A 20,551-nucleotide genomic window follows, 5' to 3' on the forward strand; every position below is an offset into this window, starting at 1 on the left:
ACAGTTGGGGGTGCAATTGCCTACTGTTAGGATGAGAAGCTCCGCGTTCTCTCAACAAGGTGGCGGGGAAGCTTGTGTGTTGCGAAGTAATGCAGGAGGGGCAATGAAGCATAGATGGGGGTAGGGGAAAGCAGCTGGTAGGCAGCCTAGGATGCAGCCATACCCGAGATTCGCATAGTAAGCACTGGGTTACCTGGAACCCATGTCGGAGTGAGGGTAAGCCCATAAATTGTGGGTGGAGACCCAGCTGGGGGAAACAGAGAGGCAAGAGCTCTAAGGCTAAGGAAATGGGGGAAAGGAATCCGAACCATAAGTGGCATGTAACAAAATCCAAGGGGGGCCCACGAGCTTGGCATTGGCATGGGATGGTAGACCTGCATACGACTGAGAGAAATTGGAGAGGGGGAAAAGGGCGCTTCAAGGGGCAGGGGCCAGGGCCTTTCCCATTGGGGGTTGCAAGCTCCAACCCACCCCAGCATGACTGTGGGGAAAATGGGCAGAGAAGAGAAGCAAGGCAAGAAGTACCCCGCTGCAAGTAATAAGGAATGGGTGAGGTGGTGTATTGTTTCAATTTTGTGTTTCAAACTAACTTACTACGGATGTCATCAGTGCTCAGGACAACAGGGTATGGCGCATGCTGCATGAGGCCGTGGACGTGGTAGGAGAGGCCCGACACCCAAGCAAGATAAGGGGTCGAGAAAGTCAGAGCCATGCAAGGGTAGAAAATTAGTAGAACATCTCATAACAGAGGTGGAAAAAGGTTACTGTGAGGGAACAAATGAGGGTGTTTGGAAGCTGCAGGAAGAGTGGGAATAGGAAGTGAAACAAGGCAGTGAGACAGAGGAGGAGATGGACAACTGGAGGGCCTTAGTCCTGGATCCAGGAAACACCTGCAGAAGAATCACTCAGTTCAAGAAAACTCTGTACCTGTATTGGCTCATGAAGAGTCTATTAGGCAAGGCTATGGAGTAGATCTCAGTGGGGATGGCGGTGACACTACAAGGATTTCCGAACTACAAGAAGGATATGGAGAAAATCCTCTTTCAGCTGCATAAGCAAGATATTTGGCTGGACAAAATTGACCGCCATATCCCTTGCATCCTGGAGCTGTATGGTATGCCTGGTACATCCGCCTAGGACCCGACACCTGTTGCATCTGTCTCAGAGGAGAAGAAGGATTAGAACAACACCCATGCATAATTTTGTCTTATGCAGATAGCTTTTAATTTCCATGTTGCAATTATTAGTTTATATAGTTATGTAGTGTTTGGTCATGAAGTAGAGACATATCTAGCCTGGCTGGAAAGACTAAGACAATATTGTTTTTGGATGGCTTATACTGCAGACCGGTGGCCAACAAACTTGGTTTCCCTCTCGGGGCAAGTTGAGGCCACTCGGTTTATCTATGTGGTGTAAACTTGTTTATATTTAATAGAAAATGGAATGGTCCTGCCAAACTTAACAAACAAAAAAAATATTAAATATTGTAATTTATTAAATTTATTATTTGAGTGAATATGTAATTTAAATTATTATAAATAAAATGAAATAATTCATATATAATTTTTTATAAAATTTGATTTTAAAATTTAAAATCCTTTTATAAATTTATAAATATTTATTAAATATAAAATTTAATTAACATAAAAAAAATCATATAATTATAATATATATATATAATTTAATAGATCTATTTTAATAAATTAATTAATCTTTAGTTTATATGGTTTTAGTTATTGCTATGTCTATAGAATATTTGTATCATTTTGTGGCTCTAAATATAGAGCCACTTTAAAAGATTATTTAATTCAAATATAAAGTTTCACTGAAACATAAAGCTATATATTTTGTGTAATATGAAATATATGCTCTTTAGTGATTTAAATTGCATGGCTATAGATGTCTACATTATTTTAAGTGTAATTTTATATATTATACAACAAATAACAAATAATTAATATTAATTAATTATACTTTTTTTCTTTATTTAATATTATATATAAATATATGTCCAGAGGTCTTGGATAAATGGTGATCCAATGTTTGTGATGTGGGCCCATCCAAGGTGATATATTGACATGTTGAAGATGTAATCGTGCTAAGGTTACAAATTATTTTTTATATATAAATATGTAATATTAAATAAATTGTTAATATTTAATATATGATAATCTAAGTTAATAAATTTAGTTATTTAATAAAAGCAATAAAAATTTTAAAATTAAATTAATTAAAATTTATCTTTATTTTAAATTTATTAAATATTCAAATCTTTCCAGGCTTAAATTTTTTTTGGAGGTTTGTCCAGTTTAAAAAATTCTTACAAAAATTGACTCTCTCTCTATATAGTATCAACTCCATATTAATTATAAAATGAATTACATATCTTCCTCTGAGATGTAGCATACCATCAAAATGTTTGAATGGTTACAAGCATGTGCTTCCTTATTCTAGGTTATGGATTCAAAAGTAAGTACCTTATCCTACAGTTAAGTTATCCCTCTAGTTTTCTTTTCTTAAATTGAGATTATTATTATTATTATTATTATTATTAAATTGTTCTCAATACAAATTTCTCCTTGAAAAATTTAATCTTTTAATCTTTATAATAAATAGAAAAGTAATATAAATTTAGATTCATTTTTAATATATACCTATTATATTTCAATTTTATATTAAAAAGTCAAAAACATTATTGATTCTTTTAATACTTTTGATTTTCTTTTTAATTTTTTAAGAATATTGATGATGGTGGTTAACGTTCACTGAGATCAAACTTTGGTCTATTGGACCTAAAGAAACGAATTATTTAGTTTGATTTATGACTTTATTCCTATGTTCAAAAAGCTTGGAGAGAAGCCTCCTGAGCTCCCATAATCTTGACATCATAAAAGGGTAGGAAGTTCAGTATTGCAACAAATATTATGAAACTGAGATCTAATGTGGTTGTATGTAGGGCACTATAAGAGGAAGTGATTTTCATGCTCGATGTTCATATTCTCACAAAGATGGCAGATCCTTTCCATCCATGGTGATCTAATGTGGTTGTATGTAGGGCACTATAAGAGGAAGTGATTTTCATGCTCGATGTTCATATTCTCACAAAGATGGCAGATCCTTTCCATCCATGGTGTTTTAGGAACTGTCCAACAACCCGTTTCACTATGGAGCTCATGAGAATTTGTTCTAATCTTGGCTATATTAATTTTCTTCTTTGAGCTAGTTAAAACAGAGAGATACTTTTGATCTTCTAGGATGGGGTTGATGACCTCATTATAATATCCCATGTCATTTTTTCACAATAAACAAAAGCAACTTGATGAAAATGTGCCAAAAAAAAAAGCAAAGGCAGTGACATTGCCACCATATGACTCTTGTTTAAAATAAATATTTTTTTTTTTAAAGTTAATTTTGGGGAAAGTCTGGAACTTATCTCTAACTCATAGGTTTTAGTAGGGTAAAATATATTTAAAAACTTTTTCTTAGTAGTGTAGTTGCTTTAAGGAAATCTAATTCAATATTTTTTTGAAAATAATTAAATAATGGTGTTTTATTTTTAATTTTTTTTGTTTAACTTGGAAAATCAATTAATATAATAATAATAATGAAATAATAATAATAACGGTAACTATGATTGTCGTTTACTAGCCCATGTGATCTATTAGACCTTAAGAGAGTACGAGATGATGAACAATACTAAATGGTTTGAAATACGTTAACCTAAATATTCCAATGTAATTTTCTTGAAGATTCTATATATAAACCACATAAGCTTATCACACAAGCTTACACAGAAAAACTAAACATTCTTAAAATTAAAAAAGAATCTCATAAATTTTGTAGTGAACGTTGATTTTGGTCCATTACACAAACACCATAAAATTATTTTTTACTAAATTATCAATCATATACTCACATTCTATTTTAGTTACAAAATAATGGTTACACTACCTATCTGCTTCTTGATCTTCAAAGTTAGCAAATATCTTAATATTCATATAAATAAAATGTAATTTTTTTAAAGCAATCTCTTACCTTGTTAAGGTTAAATAAACTATATCTTAATTACTACCATTAAAATCATAATCTACCATTATTAATAATTTTATATGAAATATATATATATATATATATATATATATATATAATCTACCATTATTTATTTATATATATATATATATATATATATATATATATATATATATTTATAAAATATTATAATAAATGTTATTCGTTAATAATTATTTTAATGGTTACATATTTGCATCATTCCACCTTCCTATTTCTATATTTGATTAATCTTAATTATAATAAATCCAAACTCTTTATTAACTGCATAAATTTACTATAATTGAAATGAAATTCGGTGCCCTTGTGTCCGGCAATACCCAGTTAAATTAGATAAAGATGACTCTCAGTTCAAGTTCATGACACGGGCTGGAACATGATCAACTCTAATAGCATGAACATCAAGTCTAGAACTCGATCAAGTCTAATACATCGAACGCCACAAAAGAATAGACGATGTAAAAAGTAAAACCAAATCTAATATCGAATCGTATACCTTGCAAACCTTTAATATTCTCACAAATATGTACACTGTAGACAAAAATAAAATCAATCTCGGCCGCTGTCAATAAGGGCCTCCGCTATCATTAATCTTCCTTAAAAATGTATACATTTCGGAGGGAAAGCAAATTTATCTCATGAACCCTCAATAAGGGTTTCCAATTTCAACATGACTGCTATGCCAAATTTTAGATAAAGGCTCACTGGTTGCTGTTTAATTCCATACGCTCCTTTCCCTGGAAATTAACTCCGGCAGAAGCGCCTGGATTGACACCTAACCGTTTCCACTACCATGCATCCTGAGATTGCTAAAATCCGAGAATATTGATTCAAGTTTCATCCTCATAGACGGCAAATGTTGCTGAGGATATGACTCCTCTCGTGTTAAAGGAGTGTACAGGAACGATAAATTGCATAATTCTGCACACTTAGTATGCGTAGCCCATCTCCTTTTTGAAATCAAGGATTTCATCTAGCTTCGAATTTGCATGTACTGCGTATTCCTTTTTTCCAAACATGGACGTCAGATATTCGAAAGCAACTTCGTCACAGGGAAGGGTGAGCCCCGTCCGGTGACCAAACCCATACTCCTCTTCGGCCGCCTCTAACAATGCTCGGAACAGAGAATGATTGAAATAAGTGGCAGGAATGATAAACCTCCTTCGTTCCTTTCCAACATACACCGCACAGTGTCCGTTGGGAACATCTGTCGGTAGAGCACTGCATGAGCTGCCCAGGGCCTCATCGTCCATGATGAAGTACCGAGTCCTCTTCGGAGAAAGGGCATATCTGGTCGCCTTATAGCCCTCTGCAAACTTGCAAAGTACTTTGATTATCTGCTTCCGAAGAATAACTTGAGGATTTCTCAATCTTCTTGCCATTGCCACAGACTAGATAAGACTGGGGGTAGTAAATCAAAATCAAACATAAACAAGACTTATGCCAAATGAAAGCATGCGTTTTGTATATATAACCAGTGAAAGTGAGAATCTAATGAGCAGCAGCAGAGACTTCATGTGATAAAGATGGTAATGGTGTATAACAATAATGTGGCCCACTCTGTTCTTATGTACCATAGACAAGATGCTTCGAAGACGAACTTTTAGGCCCACCTGCAGTCAGAATCGACAAAGCAGCACGAGCGTGGCCCCTCCATGTGTAGAGATACCTGAAGACCAAGATCAATGAGTGGAATTAAATTGTCTTTCTTATCAACCATAAACTGTGTGGAGTCTTATCGGAACCGATTTTCTAGGCATTGCAGCCCTATAAAGTAGAATTAATGGTTACTCCTTTTTCCCATTTGTTGTTTTCGAATGGCCGCTGTAATTGTCTCTCGATTTGTCTCGAATGAATTCCAGTGCGATTGTCTGTGTCCGGCGAAAATATCGGGCATGATGAATGCGAAGTAGATGTTCACGTGTAAATTGGCGTTGTTTGCGAAAGCTGTTGGATTTATTGAAGGATGGCCGACAGATTAGTTGAATGTCCTCCTCTCGTCATATTCAACTGTTGCTGGCATGAAACGAGTACTATTTGTTTCATAATTTTCACATTAGACATTTTCTAGATTTTTAGCTCATACACAAGGAATTTTAGGGTATTATTTTATTTACTAAAAGTTTTTTATCATATCCGCATTCAAGCAGTTGCTGCCATGAAACAACTACTGTTATGCTTAGCATAATCATATTCAAATTCATAGTGATTGTATCCTTCATGTTTAAACATTTTTTTGCGTTGATCAGGATGGATAAACATCATGCTAAAACATATCCTAATGGGATTAGAGGAATGAGCTTATCTCTTAAACATTTGGGGATTTCAAAATATAACTTTGTAGTTAAGTTTACTTTGCATTTTCATAATTTTTTAAAAAAACTATATTTTATTATTAACAATTATTTATTAAAACATAAAATAAATATTTATTTTTATTAATTATATTATTAAAAATATGTGCATTTATGTGAAATAGAATAAAGAATAATGGAGTGTATTTTTGAGTCACTCTGTTATATGAAGGTTATTTATTAAAAAAAAAATTAGTCATATAGGCCGTGGCTAGATGAGATCTTCAAAAAGAAAAATGTAAATGTAAATGTTCCTCATAACAATTTCTCAAACTAAATATTAAACCTATAACCATCTTTTTAAAATATTAAGTAAAAATATTAATAACTTGAAAATAAAATAAATTAATTAAAAAAATTTAAATAATTAATTTTATAAATTTATATATAAAAAGAAAATAACAACGGTGAACATCAAACTCTGACCACAAGAACTTCGGCTATTTAATTAGAAGAAATACAATCTATCCATCTTTCAACCATCCGCATAAAATCATATTTAAAAATAACTAGTTTACCTAGTAATATACTTAATCGTATAAAGTTTGTGTATCTTATTGAATAGAATATATATTGAAACATTTTTTATTCACTTTCAATGTAATTTAATATCGTGGAGGAATTTTTTAAAGAAATCTATGTTTAAATAACCATTTTAACTATGTCAATTACATTAAGAACATATAACTGCTGTATTTTATTTATTTTGAACTAACTGCTGTATTTTATTTATTTTGAACTATATTCATAACATGTCATTATTATGTGTTTATTTATTTTAAATAAAAGTAATTTTCTTTTTAACGAAATAATAGATATTTATGTTGTAAGTATTATAATAGTTGCTCTATTTGTTTATCACGTTAATTGCAAACCCAACATTCATATCATGAAATTAATATCGAAATTAATGTGATAAATAAATAGACCAAATCAAACATTATTAATTATTATTTTGTGTATTATATAATATATTTTATTAATTTTTAACTACATTCGTAATTTTTGTATTATATAATATCTTTGATTTATTTTGGAATTTCATTCGTAACATTTCAATATTATGTGTTTATTTATTTTAAATAAAAGTAATATTTTTTTGGGAAACAATATATATTGATGTTAGAATTATCATATTACTTTATTTATTTATTACATTAATGCCTAATGCAATATTCATATTATCAAATTAATATCAAGATTAATGTGATAAATAAATATAGAAAATATAGCATTAAATTTTATGTTTTAATAATTTTTTAGAAGTATAGGTATATATTTATATATTAGATGTTTATTTTCTACTGTAGGTCTTTCATCTTGATTAAACATGCAGTCATTTTTGGATTTTGTTAAATATGCTAATTACTTCCACATGAGGAGTTGATTAAAATTAGATAGTCAATTAACTCAGTGTTGAGTGTTGACTATTGAGCGTTAAGTCAAATCAAGTGAGGTCATAGTAGAGTTGAGTCAAGTCGAGTTAAGTCATAGTCCAATTAAGTGTGTGGTTGCATGTCAAGATATTTTAGGTCAGTCGTTAGTTGGAAAAGGTTAAATACTCTTCGCCAGGTTCATTGTAATTATCAAGTTTTGTGTGATCAATAGAAGAGCCACAATATAAACCATTATTACCCAATCCATATTTAAACATTAATTCTTATATGTTTAAACTATATTATGGACATAGATATGATTGAGGTTATCGAGGAGTTTGGAATAATATCACTCGGATTTATCTCGTATGATTGCTTACATGCTGCATTGGCTTGACTCCACCTGTCATCACCTCGAGAGTTGTGATGGCTCTCCCGCCTGTCACTTGGGGTTTCAAATTAATGCCGAGGTCTGACCTGCTGCCAGAGAGCTCGGGTATTGAATGCAAGCCCATTCACCACCGGATCCATGGTAGGTGGATCCAACGGCCCTAGACCTTTCACTTGTTAACCCTAACCTTTCAATGCTTATTGGCTAGGTATTGATTTCATTCTTCTCGTGGCACTAAGGGTTCAAAGCTTTACAACTAGATATGAATGGTAAAGGGGTGTTAAGGTTCTGTCCTCTAATCCTTTCGACCATCAGAGGCAAACCGTCAACTCAAAGCTCCATGAACCACCGTCTTCAGGTGAAATTTTGGTGATAAGGTAAGGATGTGAGCTAACCCTTAGCTGTCTTTTATATTATCTTTCTCCTTTACCATGAATGGCACCCAATGGCGGAATATTGTTGCAGGCATTCTTAATGACGATCGACGATCGTCTTGTTTCTTCCCTTGGTGAAGATGTCAGTACGAGGACGGTCTTCTACAAGAGAATTCTAGGTTTTCCCTATCACTAGATTAACTATGTGAGAATTTTTTTTTTTGGAATATTGGTTTAACGTTTCTGTTGTTTTATTAGGTCTTCAAGCTTCCTCAACCAGAATGATTCCCTTCAGGTAATGCTAGAGTAAATTGTGTTTATAAAAAAATGTGAAGGTTTGTGAATCCAGAGTTCTAACCCTCTGGTGGGTCTTGCAGGTAACCATCTGTCCTTGCTAATGAGGCTGAAACGCTCTTAGACGATAACTATATCTGGTAACCTAACAATGTGTCTTCTGCTATGCCTCCAGGTTGGTTTGTTAAAGACTCCGATGGCATTAATCTGGGTATTAGTTTTTAGTTGTTGTATAATGACTAGATTTAACTAAAGGGTTGTATAGTTTAGATGGTGGGAGGTTTTGTTGGCTCTCAGCATACCCAAACCCTCACCGCAGCCAGCAATTCCTATCCTTTTCAGCTAGATCAATATAATGAGGCATAAACTGGATGTAATGTTATTTTGATCCATAGTTTTGGTTGTGTGATACCTTAATGTATAATTCCTTTTTTTTTACTGTAATATTTTTAACAGTAGTGAATTTTATGGCATACGCTGCCTCACTTAAGATACTCTGTTTCACACTTGCAACGTACCACTCCTGAAGGTTTATATTGATATTTGTTGTATGACTCGTTGAGTCTCGACCCTTTCTGCAGAAAGGCAGAGGCTGGAAACGATCCTTCTACTTTTCTAAGTTTTGGAATATAAATATAGTCATTTAATTGCATTAGCCGTATAGTTGGAAGAACCCGTGAGTTCATACTGAAAGTCGTTCATGCGTTTGGAAATTTTGTTAGCATTTATATTTCTTGATGGTCTTCTCTATCAAATGCATTATGTTTAATTTACTCTACTTCCATAGCAGATGTTCTGGTAAATAATAGGGAAGTCGGAACTAAACTCATAATCTCAGAATTTTAATGAACATAATTTCTCGTTTAAAAACTAGAATGAATTTATACTTCAAGGTCTAGTTTTAGACTTCTCTACTATAGTTACAGATGCAATTATTCTATAGTTTTTTATTGATGTGAATAGTTCATTACAATCTTTAGTTCTACACACACACACACACACACATATAATAGAGTCTGTATCATTATCGCGTTTGTCAATGGCACTGTATTATCTCCATCAGATTTAGGAACGACAACCGTGTATTTTATTTATTCGTAATGTAATGTTGGGACGAAGAAAATGTAATGAACCTTTCTATGATAGTTATAGCAGAATATACGAAAAGGTTAATCATAACAATACTTATGTATTTTAATGATAACAAATAATACTGATAGACTTAAGTATCTATTCCTAACTAAATATATTTCCAGCTGACAATAATAAGCACATAGTCGATTACTTATCTTTTCTGATTATTTAGTACTGTGCAAAATAATATTCCTTCTGGAAGGCCTTACCACCCAACCATGGACCTAGAACTCATATCCACTGTCTCCCCCCCCCCCCTCGAGTACTTCATGCTCCTGACAGTCACTAAACTTAACACAGTCTGGTATCTTGGGCTTCAAGACTATTGTCCAACCTCATGTCACACACCAATTCGATTGTTTACCATAGTTTTGTTTTCCCACTGGTTATTCCTGCCTAGCTCAAGGATAAAGAAAATTCAAGCATCCCTCCCTGCTTCTTGTTCCCTCTTTTTGGGGAAAAGAGATGGCAATTGTTTTTAATTGTTCAAGGAGTTATTGTAACTGTTTCCATTTATTTTTTCCTTAATTAAACACTATTCAATTTCTTTAAACAAAATTTCATGATGCTTTTGCTTTTTCCAGCCTTAACTTCTTAACAACTATGTTAAGTAAAATTAAAAGTTTCTAAGTTCTGCATAAATCTTGGTAAAAACAAAAGTAAATATTGTGCAACAAGGGGTGTTACAGCTCTCCCCCCTTATGAGGAACATCATCCCCGATGTTCTTCTAAGAAAATAATGTCGGATAGGCCTATAGCATGATCTCTTCTTCTTCCCAAGTGGCCTCCTCCGAGCCAAAGTGCTTCCATTTCACTTTAACCTACGGATGGTTCGCTTCCGTAAGGTGGTTTCTCTACGATCTAGAGTATGAAGAGGCTTTGCCAAGAACTCTCCCTCGGGCTTTACCTACAAAATTTACAATTAGCTGTTAGAATTGCACCAAACAACAAATTTTAATGTCACATATTCACTTATTTTATTACTTGTATATTTTCCCAATTAATTATATGCTGAGGGTTGTATACATATTTTTTTAGCAAGGATACATGGAAAACATTGTGAACCCAGATGTGGTCAGGGAGTGCTAATTTGTATGCCACTGGTCCAATCCGTTCCAATATTTGGAACGGTCCACAATACCGGGGTTCCAGCTTGATGCAATCCCTCCACTGTAAGGTGCTTTTTCAGGGTTTAACTTTTAATTCCTAACTGAAATTCTTTATGAGTCCAGTTTTTATCAGCATAAACCTTTTTCCTATCCTAAGAAACCTTTAATTTCTAGCGAACCTTTTTCACTGTGGCCTCCATTTCAGCTAACATATCAGGACCCAATGCTAAGTTATTAAGCGGGTTATTCCAGTCTGCGGGTACCCAACACTTCCTTCCATAGAATACCTCAAAAGGGCTCATGCCCAAACACTCGTGATGTCCATTGTTATACGCAAACTCTACTAAATAGAGGTAGTCCTCCCACTTGTGTGGTTGCTGCATAACAAACATCCTTAACATATCTTCCAGGACTTGGTTCACTCATTCCATTTGGCCATCTATTTACGAATGGTAGGCAATAATGAATTGAATCTGGGTACCCAATCCAGTGAAGAAGGTTTTCCAAAATGCGGATGTAAATTTTACATCCCTATCGGAAATTACTACCTGGGGTATTCCATGTAATCGGAAGATTTCCCTCATGAATATGTCTGCGATTTCTATAGTCTTGTAGGTGGATTTCACAGGTACAAAATGGGTTGTTTTGCTTAACTTGTCCACTACCACCATAATTGAGTCATGCTGCTTCTTGGTGCAGGGTAGTCCTGTAATAAAATCTAGAGTGATCGTCTCCCATTTCCATTCAGGAATGGGTAATGGTTGCAATAGACCAGCGAGATGCTGATGCTCTGCCTTCACCAACTAACACTCCAGACACTTTGATAAGTATTCCACAACATCCTTTCTTAAACCTAACCAGAAATAACTTTTCCAGATAGCTGTCAAAAGTTTCTAGTATCTTAGGTGAGCGGCATAAGGCTTCCTGTGAAATTCATCCAGTAATAATTGTTTGACAGAATTTTGGTTGGGAATATAAATTCTGTTTTTGAATGTTAACAATTCGTCAGAAGTTATATCATAGTCAGACTGTTTTCCCTTTTTATGATCCTCCACTGCCTGTTGTGAACGAAAAGAGTATTTAGCATCTTTAAGGGATGCTTCCTTGATAATTTAAGGTTATATTGTAATTGACTGAGTTGTATTTCATAGACACAATGCATTTTCTTGCTTAATGCATCGACCACTCGATTTTCTTTACCTTTAAGGTGCTTCATATCGAAGTCGAATTCGCTCAGAAATGTAGTCCACCTAGCCTGACAAGCATTTAAACTTGACTGATTAAAAAAATTTGTTAAACTACTATGATCGGTTAAAATCGGAAATTTCTTTCCTAAAAGGTAGTGCCACCACATTTTAAGTGCGTGTACAACTGTTGTTAACTCTAGATCGTAAGCAGAGTAATGCTGCTCATAGTCTTTCAATTTATGTGATTCATATGCTATGACCTTTCCTTCTTGAGTTAATACTCCACCAACCCCTTCCTTACTTGCATCTGTGCATACTACGAATGATTTTTCTAGATCTACTACTTTTAATACTGGTGCAGTGGTAAGAAATTACTTCAGCTGCTCAAAACTTTGTTGGCATTCTGCTGTCCAATGAAAGGCACGCCCCTTTTTCTGTAGCGAGGTCATAGGAAAGGCTATTTTTGAAATTTTTTTAATGAATCGGCGGTAATAACCTGCCAAGCCCAAAAAAGATCTAATATCTGCAACATTTTTCAGGGTTTTCCATTCCATTATAGTTTTGATCTTCTCTGGATCTATCGCTATACCCTCAGCTGATATAACATGGCCCAAGTACTGAATCTTGTCCTTGTAAAAATTGCACTTGCTATACTTAGCATACAGCTGATTGTCTCGCAAAATCTGCAAAACTATTCTTAAGTGCTTTTCGTGCTCTTCCTGATTTTTTGAATAAATTAATATATCATCAATAAAAATCAACACAAATTTATCTAGGAAAGGCTGAAATATGTTGTGCATCAGGCTCATGAATGTGGCTAGGGCATTGGTAAGGTTGAAAGGAAGTACTACAAACTCGTAATGACCGTAGTGAGTTCGGAAGGCAGTCTTACAAATGTCCTCGTCCTTTATTTGGATCTGGTGGTAAGTAGATCTTAGATCAATCTTAGAGAATACACTGGCCCCATCTACTTGGTAAAATAAGTCATCAATAAGAGGAAGAGGATATTTATTTTTGACGGTAAGTTTGTTTAGCTGACAATATTTGATGCATAATCTTAAAGTCCCATCCTTCTTTTGAACAAACAAAACAGGGGATCCCCGTGACGATACACTAGGGCGAATTTACCCTTTGTCTAAAAGTTCTTGAAGCTACATTTTGAGTTTTGTTAACTCGGGATGCTCATGCAGTAAGAAGCTTTTGAAATAGGGGCTGCTCCCGGTATGAGCTCGATAGTAAAATCGATATCATGTCTAGGGGGCAACCCAAGAATAGTTTCAGGAAATACATCCACAAAATCTTGAATTACAAGAATTTTTTCTAATGAAAACATCTTGTTTCTGTCATTAGAGTATCCTACCTAGACATCATAAATTTGGAAGCCCCTTCTAATGTATTTCCCAAGCTAGTTAGCAGTGATGGGGCGTAGCTTCATGCTTTTCTTGATTCCTTGAATTTCCTTCCTTTGCCCCAACTCTGTAAGGTAGTTCAAAAATTTCTCTTTACAATCCACTAAGGACCAATGTCCTTCTAACCAATCCATTCCTATTAATACATCGTAGGAACCCAAGGGCAATATATTTATATTAACATGAATGAGCTGTCCTGAAACTGCAATTGGGCAGTTTTCTATTTTAGCAGAAACCTTTCTCTTAGCTCCGGTGGCTAGTTGAACTGGCCAAGATTTCTTAAATATGTTGCTTGGCAGCTGACAATTTTGTAGCACCTTGGGAATAATATAACTTAGGCTAGCACCTGGATCAAATAAAACAGAAACAGGTTGATTAGCAATCATACCTTCACACTCGATCATGGTGGGTTGGTATTCTTCTTGATGGTCATCCAAAGCGGCATTAATTCTGGGCATACTCCTTGCTATATCTCCAACTATGGAGGCTTCTTTCATATTGGAAAGTTGTTCCGTTCGAGCCTTGTGCGGGCAGTTCTTATAATAGTGAGATTCCCCACAACCCCAGCATTGCAGAGGTGGCTTTGGTGGTTGGTCAGTTGCAGGCTTATTAATTCCCTTTGTCTGTTTGCTTTTGGGGTATGCTGGAAACTTGCACGGATTCCTGGTAAATTTTCCAAAGGTTCTCTATTGATTATTCTAACCATTTCCTACTTTCTATTGCCTTCTTGGAGTTAGATTCCTCATTCTTCTGCCTGAAGCTCCTTTGGGTGCTTCACTTTTCTATTTCATTTGCTGGTAATAGATACAGTATTTTCGCACCGCATCATCCATCAATCTAGGATAGTCAAATTCCAACTTTTCCTTCATAAAATTAGGCAGACTACTGATAAACCGTTGAATTTTTTCTTTTCCTCCTGCATGTATGGGACATATCGTAACAAGGAGGTGAACTGCTTCACATATTCATCCATAGTCAAGGTTCCCAACCTTAGCTCATGGAACTCCTTCACTTTTTCATCATAATAATGCTCAGTGAATTATTTATCCTCAAAATGTTTCGAGAATTGTTGCCACGTCACTTGTTCTTCATCAATATTTCTCACTGTTTTGATTTCTTCCCACCAGAGAGTGGCCTTTCCCCATAACTGATAAACTGCTAATTGTGCTTTGATTTTGTCAGTATATTCATAAATCTAGAAATATTTTCCCATGTCAATCAGCCATGCTTCGGCTGCCTCCTCAGATTCTCCTTCAAACAATGATGGTTTTATTTTTTTAAACTCACCCTGAAATTTCATCTTCTGCTTTTTGGTTTTTATTTTTTCTGAAATGTTATCTGAACGTCCTTATTCATCCTCCTTATGTCCCTCTACTGATTCTACATTCTCCACACCATGATGGGTTGTTTGTGTTCTTTCTCTGTCCTTCGTGCTGTGGTCTGGCCCTCACTGATTCTGTCGGTCGAACAAACTCTTGAGAATCTTTTCTTGCTCCTGCCTCATGCGTTCATTGTTTGACCTTAAATTTAACATTTATGTACGTAACTATTGTACTATTTCTAGGAGGACAACATTATCTTGCTGAGGCTCCTCTACTAGCTATATCCAAATATTCAGATTGGCCTCTACATAAGGCGCCTCTAGTAGATTTGATATCCAAGGGCTCCTCTACATGTTTGTGTGTTGGTGTTGACTTCTGTCTATGTGTTCACATTTACCAGCTCAGTTATTTATTTCATAATTATAAGCATGCTAGCACTTAATTTTTTGTGTAATATTTAACCTAGAAGCCTTAGTATGCGAAACTGGCTCTAATACCATTTGTAACACTTCCTACTATAAAAAAAATTCTTTGAATAAGCACATATAAACCATTATTAGCCAATCCATATTTAAATGTTAATTCTTATATGTTTAAACTACATTATGGACATAGGTATGATTGAGGTTATTAAGGAATTTGGAACAATATTACTCTAATTTATCTCGTATGATTGCTTACATGTTGCAGTGGCTTGAATCCACCTATCATCACCTTGAGAGTTGTGATGGCTCTCCCACCTGTCACTTCGGATTTCGAATTAGTGTTGAGTTCCGAACTGCTGCCAGAGAGCTCAGGTATTGAATGCAAGCCCATTCACCACTGGATCCATGGTAGGTGGATCCAACTACCCTAGACCTTTCACTTGTTAACCCTAACCTTTCAATGCTTATTGGCTTGGTAATGATTTCATTAGGCTTGCGATGCTAAGGGTTCGAAGCTCTACAACTATATGTGAATGGTAAAGGGGTGTTAAGGGTCTATTCGTTAATCCTTTCATCCATCAGGGGAAAACTGTCTGCTCAGAGCTTCATGAACCACCATCTTCAGGTGAACTTCTGGTGATAAGGTAAGGCTATCAACTAACCCTTAGTTGTCTTTTCTCTTATCTTTCTCCTTTACCATGAATGGCACTTGGTGACAGAAGATTGTTGTAGGCATTCTCAATGGAGGTTGTCTCATTTCTTCCTTGAGGTAAGATGTCAGTATGAGGATGGTGTTCTGCGAGAGAATTCTAGGTTTTCCCTATCACTGGATTAACTATGTGAGAATTTATTTTGTTTGGGATATTGGTTTAACATTTCCATTTCTTTATTAGGTCTTCAGAACTTCCTCAACTAGAACGATTCTCTTCAGGTAATGCTAGAGTGATTTGTGTTTATAAAAAATTGTGAAGGGTTGCGAATCTAGAGTTCTAACCCTGTGGTGGGTCTTGTAGGTAACCTTCTGTCCTTGCTAATGGAGCCGAAATTCCCTTGGAAGGTAACTGTACCTGGTAGCCTAACAGCGTGCCTTCTACTATGCCTCTAGGTTGGTCTGTTAAACACTCCGACGACATTGATCTGGGTATTAATTTTTAGCTGTTGTATAATGACTAGATTTAACTAAGGGTTGTATAGTTTAGACGGTGGGAGGGTTTGCTAGCTCTTGGCATGGCCAAACCCTCACTGCAACCAACAATTCCTATCCTTTTCAGTTGGATGAATATAATGAGGCATAGACTAGTTGTAATGTTCTTTTGATCCATAGTTTTGGTTGCGTGATACCTTAATGTATAATTCCTTATTTTTTACTGTAATATTTTTAACAGTAATGAATTTTATGGCATACGCTGCCTGACTTAAGATACTTTATTTCACATTTGCAATGTACAACTCCTGAAGGGTTATATTGATATTTTTTGTATGACTCGTTGAGTCTCGGCGATTTCTGCGAAAAGGCAAAGGATGGAAATGGTACTTCCACTTTTCTAAGTTTTGGAATATAAATATAGTCATTTAATTGCATTAGTCGTCTCGCTGGAAGAGCCCCTGAGTTCATACTGAAAGTCATTCATGTGTTTGGAAATTTTTTTAGTGTTTATATTTCTTGATTGTCTTCTCTGTCAAACGCAAATTATGTTAATTTACTCTACCTCCATAGCAGATGTTCTGGCAAATTATAGGGAAGACGGAACTAAACTCATAATGTAATAATTTTAATGAACAAAATTTCTCTTTTAAAAACTAGAATGAATTTATACTTCAAGGTTTGGTTTTAGACTTCTCTATTGTAATTATAGATGGTATTATTCTATGGTTTTATACTGATGTGAACAGTTAATTATAGTCTCTCTCTATATATATATATAATGATAGACTTTGTATCATTCTTTCATTTTTCAATGGCACTGTATTATCTCCATTAGATTTAGGAATGGTAACCCTGTATTTTCTTTACCCGTAATGTAATGCTGGGATGAAGAAAATGTAATAAACCTTTCTATGATAGTTATAGCAGAATATACGAAAAGGTTAATCATAACAGTACTTATCTATTTTAAAGACAACAAAGAATATTGATAGACTTAAGTATTTGTTCCTAACTAAATATATTTTTCCAGCTGGCAATAATAAGCACATAGTCGATTACTTATCTGTTTATGATTATTTTAGTATTGTGCAAAATAATATTCCTTCTGGAAGGCCTCACCACCCAACCATGGACCTGGCAATCACGTCTAGTATCCCCTACCCCCCTCCTCCCGAGCAGTTCCTGCTCTTAACATTCATTAAACTTAACATAGTCTGGTATCTTGGGCTTCAGGGCCATTGTCCAACCTCAAATCGCACACCAATTTGATTGTTTTCCATAGTTATGTTTTCCCATTGGCTATTCCTGCCCAGCTCGAGGAAAAAAGTAAAAAATCAGCAGCCCTCCTTACTTCTTTTTCCCTCCTTTTGGGGAAAAGAAATGACAACTATTTCTAATTGTTCAAGGAGTTATTGTAATTGTTTCCATTTCGTTTTCCCTTAATTAAACACTGTTCAATTTCTTTAAACAAAACTTCATGATGTTTTAGATTTTTCCAGTCTTAACTTCTTAACAAATATGTTAAGTAGAATTAAAAGTTTCTAAGTTCTGCGTAAAGCTTGGTAAAAACAAAAGTAAATATTGTCCAACAAGGGGTGTTACAAAGCTTCTCTTACAAAGTGTCTCTGTTTTTCCAACAAATTCGTATCAGAATTGAGGAAAGATCACAAGATCTGTAGTTCCTATAGAGCCAACAAAAAAAACCAAGCAAAAACCGCAGAGGATTTATTTTTTTTTAAATTGCTTTGCAAATTTATCGAACTATAAAAAAAAATCGAAAATCTCATGTTAATCGCGTTGTTTTTATACAGTCCGGTGAGGGCAGGTTGTTAATAACATAGAAACCTCGAGTGAAAGTTGCGTTAATAAGTCAATGTGAACTTATCGTTCGAAAATCTCATGTTAATCGCGTTGTTTTTATACAGTCCGGTGAGGGCAGGTTGTTAATAACATAGAAACCTCGAGTGAAAGTTGCGTTAATAAGTCAATGTGAACTTATCGTTTTTCGACAGCACGTGGAGTACCTTTCAAATACTTCAAAAAAAAAATGTGTTTAAGTCAATATTTATCCATGAAAAGCTCATATAGCTTATGAGAGATTTTGAAAAGATTTTTTTAATTTAAGTTTTTATATGAGCGTGAGTGATTTTTAAAGTTTTTATAAAGGGTGTATTAAAATCTTTTTTAAAAGAATTTTTTAAAAAGGGTTGTTTTTTATGTTTTTAAAAGGATTTTGTAAAAGTTTTTTCATTGAAAAAAACTTAGGTTTATTAAAGGAGTTTTAAAAGAGAAATTTTAGGGATTTTATTCTAAGGGTTTTGAAGGGTATTTTTGGGAGAAGATGGTTTTTTCAAATTTCCAGCCCCAATTCCTACCGTTTATAGGGAATGATTATGATGTGTGGGCCATTAAGATGGCGACCACGTTGCAAGCATATGATGTTTGGGATTATGGCCAATTTGGATTTTCAAAACCTAAGGATGAAGTAGAAGAACAAGCTCTCACTAATGGAGATAGGGAACAATGGAAGAAAGACAAGAAGAAGAATGCATAAGTGTTGCAACTTATCTAGCAAGGAATGGACCAAACAATGTTCCAAAAGATTATGATCACATCTTTAGCAAAGAAAGCATGGGATACTTTGGTGACAACCTATAATAGTATGGAAAAAGTAAATATTATTAAGTTGTATAATACTAGGAGAGATTTTGAGAGTCTGCAGATGAAGGAGACAGAGGACATCAATTATTTCATGAATCGGGTCATGATTGTCATAAATCAGTTGAAGATTTATGGTGAAGAAATTAAAGATAAAACAGTGGTTGAGAAGGTCCTCAGATCTTTGTCTATCAAATTTGATGTTGTGGTAGCACCCATAGAAGAAGCCAAGGATTTGGCATCATTAAAATTTGATAAGCTTATGGGATACTTCCATTGCATGAGGCAAGGATAGACGGAAATAAGGATTCCACTTTAGAGACCGCTTTCAAAAGTCAGGGTTCTATTTCAAGAGACAGAGGTCAAGGCAAAAGTATATTGAGAGGCAAAGGAGGAGGCGAAAAATATGGTGGTCAAAGAGATGGCCGAGAAGAGAATGAACATGAAAGTGGATGAAACTGCAGAAACTTCAGCAATAATCAGAGATCTGAAAAATCAAAGTTGAGATGTTATTATTGCAATAAATTTGGTCACTATGCTCGTGATTGCAGGAAGAAGATAGTGGATCAAGGGAAACAAAGAGTTAATATCACTAGAGAGAGTACTAACTCCATGTTCGTAGCTTGCCATACCATGTATGAACCTTCTGATAATGTGTGGCTATTGGACAATGGTTGTAGTAACCACATGACAGGAAACAAGAATTTGGTTAGAAATTTGGATCAATATATGAAAACAAAGGTAAAGTTGGGAACTGAAAAAAATTGTGGATGTAAATGGAAAAGGAGTGGTCGACATTCTGACCAAGCAAGGGGAGCCAATGACAATCTTAGAGGTATATTATTTTCCTAGTCTCAAACATAATTTGATAAGTGTTGGTTGATTCACAAATGAAGGATACAAAGTTATCTTTGAAGGTCAAGAATGTGTTATATATGAAAAGACCCTAAGCAAGCAGTTGTAGCGAAGGTGTAGACGACAAGGAACAAACTCTTTCCTCTAATTATGAATTACAATGATCAGGTCAGTTCTTTTACAATTTCATGTTCTAATGATTATTGGTTATGGCACTTTTGGTTTGGATACTTGCACTTTTCTGGTTTAAGATTATTGTAGCAGAAAAGATGGTCAGAGGATTACCTCCCATCGAAGAACCTGATAGTACTTCTGAGTGTTGCATCTCGGGAAAGCAACATCGTGAAAGTTTTCCAAACAGAGTTTCATAACGAGCAAAGCAACCTCTTGAGCTAATGCATACAGACTTGTGTGGACCCATAAGGACACAATGAATTGGTGGAAGTTG

The 20,551-nt window shown here is 34.8% G+C and overlaps 1 protein-coding gene across 1 annotated transcript; it reads right to left on the bottom strand.

Annotated features, from left to right (window-relative positions):
- Positions 1-4,702: 4,702 nt before the first annotated feature.
- Positions 4,703-5,482, bottom strand: LOC149212699 (auxin-induced protein X10A-like). The gene has a single exon (XM_089390641.1). It carries the CDS (start codon positions 5,448-5,450, stop codon positions 4,998-5,000), a length of 453 nt encoding a protein of 150 aa, XP_089246767.1. The 5' UTR covers positions 5,451-5,482; the 3' UTR covers positions 4,703-4,997.
- Positions 5,483-20,551: the final 15,069 nt, after the last annotated feature.

The sequence above is a fragment of the Pinus tabuliformis genome, chromosome 1_1 (assembly GCF_031772625.1).
Source record: "Pinus tabuliformis cultivar Carrire ecotype Pingquan chromosome 1_1, CPIR1, whole genome shotgun sequence".
Classification (NCBI taxonomy): Eukaryota; Viridiplantae; Streptophyta; class Pinopsida; order Pinales; family Pinaceae; genus Pinus; species Pinus tabuliformis.